Source organism: Oryzias latipes, chromosome 8 (genome assembly GCF_002234675.1).
Source record: "Oryzias latipes chromosome 8, ASM223467v1".
NCBI lineage: Eukaryota > Metazoa > Chordata > Actinopteri > Beloniformes > Adrianichthyidae > Oryzias > Oryzias latipes.
In genome coordinates, this window is record NC_019866.2 from 20,687,958 (window position 1) to 20,695,912 (window position 7,955).

At 44.2% G+C, this 7,955-nt stretch overlaps 1 protein-coding gene across 1 annotated transcript; it reads right to left on the reverse strand.

Annotated features, from left to right (window-relative positions):
* Positions 1 to 4,865: 4,865 nt before the first annotated feature.
* Positions 4,866 to 7,793, reverse strand: LOC101160561 (importin subunit alpha-1). The gene is made up of 11 exons (XM_004071820.2): positions 7,655 to 7,793; positions 7,332 to 7,445; positions 7,093 to 7,233; positions 6,825 to 6,913; positions 6,470 to 6,738; positions 6,304 to 6,398; positions 5,941 to 6,204; positions 5,633 to 5,866; positions 5,367 to 5,549; positions 5,144 to 5,293; positions 4,866 to 5,067 (listed from the first exon to the last, which is right to left on the reverse strand). The coding sequence occupies exons 2-11, from the start codon at positions 7,383 to 7,385 to the stop codon at positions 4,978 to 4,980; spliced, it is 1,569 nt and encodes a 522-aa protein (XP_004071868.1). The 5' UTR covers positions 7,386 to 7,445; positions 7,655 to 7,793; the 3' UTR covers positions 4,866 to 4,977.
* Positions 7,794 to 7,955: the final 162 nt, after the last annotated feature.

A 7,955-nucleotide genomic window follows, 5' to 3' on the forward strand; every position in this document is an offset into this window, starting at 1 on the left:
TGAAACTCGACGCCCCCCTGACGAACACATCACATCCGGTGTGAATGCAGTATTACAGCCGTGACAGAATTGGTCTTCTAGCTGTTAGTTTGTGATGACAACCTGCCATCAATCTTCATGCAATGCCTATGAAAAATGCATAGGACAAACTGAGTCAATAACAAATCCTAACAGGAATTACACCAAACTACAAAAGTAGCTCACAAATTATGGAAAACTTCTTCCAACCTTTTCTTTGATTGGCCTTTTCCAAAGATCCCTGTGTTGCTCCAAGCCTCTCTTCAAACTAAACTTTAACACATTATCTAAAAGCTGAACTAAAACAGCTCTGTTATTTTCCAACAAGCAAAGAATGAAGTTAGGAGCTAAATTCCTCATGCCTGCATATGTCCATTTTACCCCAACCTGACCCAGATGCCCTGTGCATGCCTCACAGTTCCAGCACAGGACTCTGACCTGAATATACAAAGAAAAAAAATCATAAACAACAGACGACAACCTCAATTGTTGCTGGTTTGTCTGTGTGTGTGTGTCAACCACTTCCATATGTGAAATACTAGGTCAGGCGGAAAAGGCTCAGCACTGACAGCCATGAAGTTTGTAGATTGGAACCTGCTGAAGTGGAGTCGGACGTACTTGAGTCAATAACTTTATGCCCTGCTGTTGCTGTAAAAAAATGTAAATTAGGAGTTACAATCCAAGCCCAGAAATATGCTGTTTGAAACCAACAAACAGGAAAAGTTGATCGGCTACTAAAAAAGAACTGAATACAAGATCAGAAAATGGACAAACCACTGTTGTGTAGGACAAAAAAACAAAATGAGGTTTGATTGGGAGTGCGGCGCCACTCAGTATCAAGAGGAGAGGTGGTCTGTGAGGTCTGCTCACGCCGTTTTTTCACAGCAGACACACATTCTTTACATTCCACTTAAAAACGACTGCGGTTCATCTCAAGTTGTAGTGACCAGTTCACAGCCACACTGCTTTCTGTAGAAAAGACAGAAAGTTCAGGCGATTTAATATGTCCTCTTGACTTGCATAAGGCTGTTCATTAAAAAACTCTTTTTAAAAAGGCTCTAAGCCCCACTCCAATCAGCTTTTGATCCATTTTCAAAGTGTTCCCATTGGTCTTCTAAATCTGATCGTGACATTTTTAAGCAAACTTTTAAAAAACAAAAACAAAAAAAAAACACTGTCTCATTTTATAGGACATAGCTTTTGCAGACCAGCAGGAGTTTATCAGAAATTTGCCTCTGAATTGTAGATGCGACTGTTGACACTGAGTATTTCCCATCATCGATTTGTTTCCACGCTCTCCTGCTAGCTTACAGCCTCACAACCCCAACCTAACATTACAGGTGCAAACACCAATGGCGAGCAATATCCGAGCTATCCAGCCGTACAGCGTCGAGCCAGATTCCAGCTCAGACACGGAGAACAAAGATGTGCATGTATCCATTCATCTGTAAGTGGATGCATCAGAATGGAGCAGAGCAGGAAGCCTGTTGTACCTACATCACAGCTACAAGCTTTTTCAAATGGCTTTTATTTAATACACTCCTGATTTACAACAATGTGAATAAAGAAATAGTCAAAAATGCAATTAAAAGCTTCATTTTCTTAAAATATGTTAAAAACACTATTTTCATCGGAGTGGGGCTTTTAAGTGAAGTGAAAGACTGCAGAGAGTCCAAAAACCCATCTTTGTTGAGTAATGAACTCTAATCTACCATGAATGTGGAAAAGCTTGCTGTCCTTGGCCAAACCTGCAACCTGTACATCAATACTCTATATCCCAAAATTCTGCTTGTTGACTGATCCTCTCGTTCCTTTCAGAAACAGCCCCAGCTTCAATATTTAACTGGATGCTTCCTCCTGGAACAAGTCAGACCTTGAACCAAATTCAGGTCAGGCTTTGGCCATACATCAACAAAAAGGCAGCTGTCTGACCCCTGCCTGTCTCAGTCAAAACAGCGCTGCCCTCACGTAAACCTGTTGAAAACAAGCCACCTAAACAGCTCCATAATGACCCACCTCCTCCGTATATGACCTGCATTTTTAGGGGTTTTGGGGGGGGAAAACGTGGTTCCGTCTGCAGAAACTCAACACTGACCCGCTTTAGCAACAACAAAGGCGGCAGCTGTCTGCCAGTAAATATTATGGCACACTGCTCAATGGCAGTTGTAGACGCTGGTGACCTGTGGGGCTGCCTGTCAACTTTAGCCGGGGCTGGAGCGGTCAGCGGGCATAAAGGCTCGATTATTGTGGCCAACTGGCGGGGTGACTGGCTGGCTAAGCTAACGTCAGCTACTACAACCGTGAACCCGTCCGTCTGCCGGCGGAACAGACTCCCAGGCGACTCTCGTTTCCTCTGAGCAATTTATGTTTATTTTAAATGCAAGAAAAACCACCTTTAATTTCTGTATCCTACAGAAATAAAACTAAACGAACACAGACAGACCTACGCTCTTTCTGTGTGGGATCCGTGTTATTTATGGTCATTTCAATCCCAAGGCTGAGACTATTTCCAAGAACAATATAATACAATTTAGGGGTACATTTCGCGTCCACGAGAATATTTATTCATTTTGTGGAAACAGCATAGGAAAATATACACATTTTAAATAACATTTGGGCTACTGAAATGAAATACGTAAATGACAGGAGGAAAAGGGTAGGCAGCGAGCCAACTCCGCGACCCATGGGAACGGTTCATCCAGCAAATACACCCAACCTTCCAAGCTAGTGTGTGGGAATAGAGTTGGAGATTTAAAGCGTCGCTCGGTACCTGTTAGTCGCAGCTTCACGGGGCCATTCCGCCGAACTCCTTGGTTAGACATTTCCTCTTGGTTCCAACCTCTACTGCTGAAAATATATATTAAAGTAAAATATAAATAATATATATATTAAAAAAAAGGTCGCTGAACCTCTCCGCTAGTTTTAGACTATAATAATGGAGCACTGTGGCCCGGATGTGGACCGAACTGCCATAGCGAAGCTAGTAAACGTGGAAAAATGGTCTTTTCACAACATGAAGAAAAAATCGCGGCGCAGATGGCATTTCTACAAAGTGACGGTTCTTTCTCCTGTCAGGCCGCGTGGACGTGCTGGCGCCGTTGGGCTTCACATCTTCAGAGGGAGCCGCCGAGTCCTCCTCTCTGCTTGTCGAGAGTTGAACTGCTGAGCCTCTGGGGGTAGATCCCGCTTCAGGAGGCTGCGGCGGCGTGCGGGGAGCAGACGGATGACGTCAGCACGCTCCGGGGGGTGGGGGCGAGGGGGACCCGCAGAGACGCTTGTGTCATGTGGTACAAAAGTCAGGGTTACACTCGGGGTTTGAATTTTACAGGAGCAGGGAACATAAGCATAATTTTTACGATTTTTACAGGGGTGTTGCTGAATTTATTAAGGCCTAAGGGATCCTTTAACTTAAGCAATAAAATTATGAAAGCGAATAAACAATAACACAGATAAATATTGTTTAAATTGACATTTTGTGAAGTATATTAAATACTTCCTTTTTATCCTTGAAAAGGGTGATCATTATTTAGTACTGGTTACTTTCACATTAAAACAGTCCTGTGGATTCAGTTAAAATGGGGAAAATGCTTAAAAAAGATCAAATATTGCTTTCACACATGCATTCTTTGTAGTGAAGTGGACTTTACCATCTGAATAAAATCTACAGTGAGACCTGTTTTCCTTGCTACTTATGGAGCACAGTCCCAAAGCCATTTGGTTCAACCCATTCTTCGGTTTACAAGTGAACTGAGAATTCAGAAGCGGATCAGGGCACTTTTGTGTCAAACACACCAGAGTTCAGATAAACATTCACATCTAAAGGAAATTAGACTGAGCATTCAAAGAAACACATTATGGCCAGTGTGTACGTGCTGGAAGGAATCTGCAGCATGCAAACGTCAGCCACAGCCAGCTGGTTTCATGAAACACTAACAGTTGAAAAATTTGTCTGGCTGCAGTGTCTGATATTCCTCTCTAGTGACACCTAGTGGCCATCTGTAATAATCACCTGTAAATTTAGCATATGCATTTTTCCAATTGATCAGATAGATGCCACTTTTTTCACTGCAAATGCATTTTAATTTGTGGCTTTTTAGTATGACAACTATATAATTATTGAACTTTCAAAAGAAGTTTAGAAAAGTGTAATCAATACAAATAAACAAAATCCCCTGTTACTGGAATACATGTCAAATGAATAAAACAATTTGGGTGAAATACCTTTCCTGAGAAGTATACACGTCTTTGTAAACCACTTTTTTTTAGAAAATAACTTAGCTTATTAGAATATTATTGTATTAGATTATGAAAATCCCCCTTTACAAAGCATGGTCTGATTTAGTTTGAGATTATTTATAAGATGGGGATTATGAAACCGGTATTAAAACTTTTTACCTAGGTCACTCAGGGAGCACAGAGCGTCAACACCCGCCTTTAGGGAACCACTCTGATGGCGACTTTAACATGTTTTGGTGGCATTTTTCTCACGTCAATCAGGAGCAGACAAAAGAACTGCCATTTGAAGAAACTTTCAGTGAAGGAAATACTACAGTTTTGCTATATGGTTCCATTCTGATGCATCCACTTAGTCAGATCCACATACCTTTGTTTTACTCATCTGGATAAGAACTCATTCACTGAGGAGCACAGTACAGCAACACAATCCTTTAAATAGGTAGAACTTACAAATCCAGATGGTCAAAAACTGACCCAAAAACTCATTTTTGGACCAACTCTTAGCCCTTTGAATTGTTGGATTAAAATTCTAACCGTCGCTTCGTAGATATGATCCACCAATGCACAAATCTGAATTTAAATATGAAAAAATGCATTTTATGACAAACATGGCAAGATTCAATAACTTTATTTACAAACTTGTGTTAAAAGTTTTTGTACAAAACATAGAAAACCGACAAACAGTAGCATAGAGGCGGCAGTGCAGACATCAGCAGAAGCCATTTAGAAATTGAAAGTGCTCTGGTCATCGCTGATCTGGAAAGTGTACGAGTGATCCGTTGCTTGTGGAACCACACACTGCACCACCTCCTCCTGTTGAAATGAGGACAAAACCCAGTCAGAGAGCTTCAGAGGGAGGACAGTCTCCGCGCTCCACAACACCACCAACCTCTTCAGAGAAGTACTTCTCAATCAGATTGAGAGCAGCTTTGTAGACCATCTCGTTCTCATGAGCCTGCAGCGCCTCGATCTTGTCCAGGCCGCCAAATTCTTCAATCATTAGGCTGAGTTTGTCGGACTCCCCGATCTTATCTCCAGCCTTTCAAAACAAAACGTTTGGGCGTAAAAATGACGCAAAGTCATAAACGTAATCGACAAAAACGTCTACTCACCAAAAAGATGTTGGTTATTGCATCCAGGATGACGAGGACGGTTTTGCAGTCTTTGGAGGAGAGCAGATTCAGCAGGGGTTCCAGAACGTTTGCTTGGACCAAGTACACCACCTGCTGAACAGTGCCCCCGCTGGTGAAGTTTGTAACTGCCCACACAGCCTCCTTCTGGGTTTTGTAGTCAGCCTGCAGGGACAGAGGGTTTTGCAGGAATGTGACAAGGAGCTCTGACTGTTATGGATCGGACCGAACGCTCCTTCGTGACTTACCCGCACCAGCAGGTCCACCAGGTACGGCACCAGGCCGGCATCGATGACCTCCTGGATCTGAGAGTCCTTCCCGGCTGTGATGTTGGACAGAGTCCAGGCGGCTTCCTTCTGAATGTTGGGCTTCTTGTGCCGCAGCAGTTTAGGGAACATGAACAAGGCCCCGGCATCCAGAACGGCCTGAGTCTGCTCGTCTGTACCCGTCACTATGTTGCCAATGGCACGCAGAGCTGGAGTCTGGAGGAAAGGTCAAAGGTGACTTTCGCAATCCTGCGAAACCTCACTAGAAGCAGAAGGAAGCGGATACCTACAATTACGGGCAGCTCTTCAAAGCCGAGCAGCTTCACCAGGCGGGGAATCAAACCCGTCCCGGCCACGATCTCTATGCGGTCGTTTGAACCATCTGTCAGGTAGGAAACGGCCCAACAGGCGTCAGCCAGCACCTCCCGGTCATCATGGTGGAGAAGCCGGATGAGGGCGGGCATGACTTGCTGGACGGCGCTTATGGGTGGGGATGGGTTCTTGTTGCGGCAAAGATTCGACAACGTCCACGTCACGTTTCTCAAAAAGCCAGGCTGTAAAGAATCCAGACAAAGAAAATGAACATATGTCTGTGAAACTGGAACGTCTCAACGTGCCGGGACGCCACCAGAGGTTAAAGAAACGAAACTTACAGTAAACACATTCAGGTCAGGGACGGCCAGCAGGCTCAGCAGAGGGGCCACAGCTCCATGCTTGATCACTCTGTCTCGGAGAGCTGATCCGTCACCTGAAGGAGGAAGAGACTTGTAGCCAAGAAAACATTTTCATGACAATTTTCCCCAACAGTCGTTCCTTTACCAGCAATATTTCCAAGAGCCCAGACCGCCTGCTCGCTGATGTGCAGGTGGGGGGACGTGACCAAGTTTATGAAGGCGGGGATGGCCCCGCCCTCAACCACAGCGGCCGTCTGATCGGACGTTCCGGAGGCGATGTTTGTCAAAGCCCAGGAGGCCTCAAACTGGATGGGAGGAAAATCCATCAATCCCAGGAAGGCCACAAACTTGGGGATGAGGCCGGCGCTGATCATCTGGTCAATGGGAGGATGTTTTTCGCGTGACAAAAGTTTCCTGGATTAAAAAATAGAAAAGTTGGAGCTTATAACTTGGCTGTGGATCAGAACACTTAAATTTTTTTGGGTGGGGGCAGGTGTTACCGTGCGGCCTGGGTCGCCTGCAGCTGGGACTCACGGCTGCCACTGTTCAGCCCAGAGACGATCTCTTCAATCGTCCACTGCCTGGAGTTCTGCATGAAATCACATGTGGAGCAATTAGTGACTATGAAGAAATCTAAGAAAATTAAACGAGACAATGTTTCACTACAGAGAAGAACTAGTTTTTTTGGTCAGTTGATAGTCACAACTGGCGCTTTTTAACATTTGCTTGCTCCTTGTTATTACTTAAAAGAATTGGAACAGAGCTTACTTGGCAGTTTTGAGTCCTTTCCTGAAGAGGAGAAGTGGCCTCCTCCGGAGCCGCCGCCACATTCCTCCTCTTGAACATCTGATCATCCTTCTTCGCCTTCCGGAGCTCGACGTTCACCTCCACCCTCCTGCGTCGCAGCTCCTGCAACAATCACGTGAAAACGTCACACACCTGCACGGCTGCACTCAGCGACGACATGCCGTACTTTGAGATCATGAGGCCGGCCTGGGTCAACTCACGTTGGCATCCTTGCCTTTGTTCTTAAACTGAGTCAAGCGTGGAGTTTCAGACATTTTTGATTGGAAAAAAACGAGCCGAAAACGGCAAAGTTAAGTCCTGATCAAATGTAAAACCTGCAAAACACAAGATTAACATATTAAGTACAAACTGTCCTAAAATAGATGTAAGCACGCATGCTGAGCTCATTATTCGACTTCCAAAAGTGACATGTGTTTGGGTGAAGCGACGTTTATCAAAGTAAAAGTTTGAAAGACATAACATTTGGGAGCAATTACATGAAATTCTTCGTAGGTTTGAGAAAGACAGCTTAAAATTAACTCACCTCTCCTCTGAAGAAAAGGAAATGTTCAGAAAATGCTGCGCTGACCTTTAAATTGTCGGTACAATGGTTTCTGATTGGGTTGTTCGAGCGAAAGCATCTGACCGCGGGCGCTGATTGGCTTCTTTGAAAAAAAATCAAGGCTCTGACGGGAAGTGACGTCACGTTAGAAGTATCGCGATACTTGACTTTGTGACGATGTCTAAAGCGTCTGTCATCTTTTTAATCAAAAGATTTCAAATTAAAAGTTATTTCTGATACGTTTATTACTTGATGTGGCTAAATAAGTTCGGAATGATGGCAA

Excerpts from the sequence above, each read along its gene's own strand:
- LOC101160561 (XM_004071820.2), bottom strand. The coding sequence starts at position 7,385 with ATGTCTGAAACTCCACGCTTGACTCAGTTTAAGAACAAAGGCAAGGAT. Across the intron at positions 6,914-7,092 it reads AAAGGACTCAAAACTGCCAA|AACTCCAGGCAGTGGACGAT; the intron begins GTAAGCTCTGTT and ends GATTTCATGCAG. Across the intron at positions 5,550-5,632 it reads TGGTGGACCTGCTGGTGCGG|GCTGACTACAAAACCCAGAA; the intron begins GTAAGTCACGAA and ends CTGTCCCTGCAG.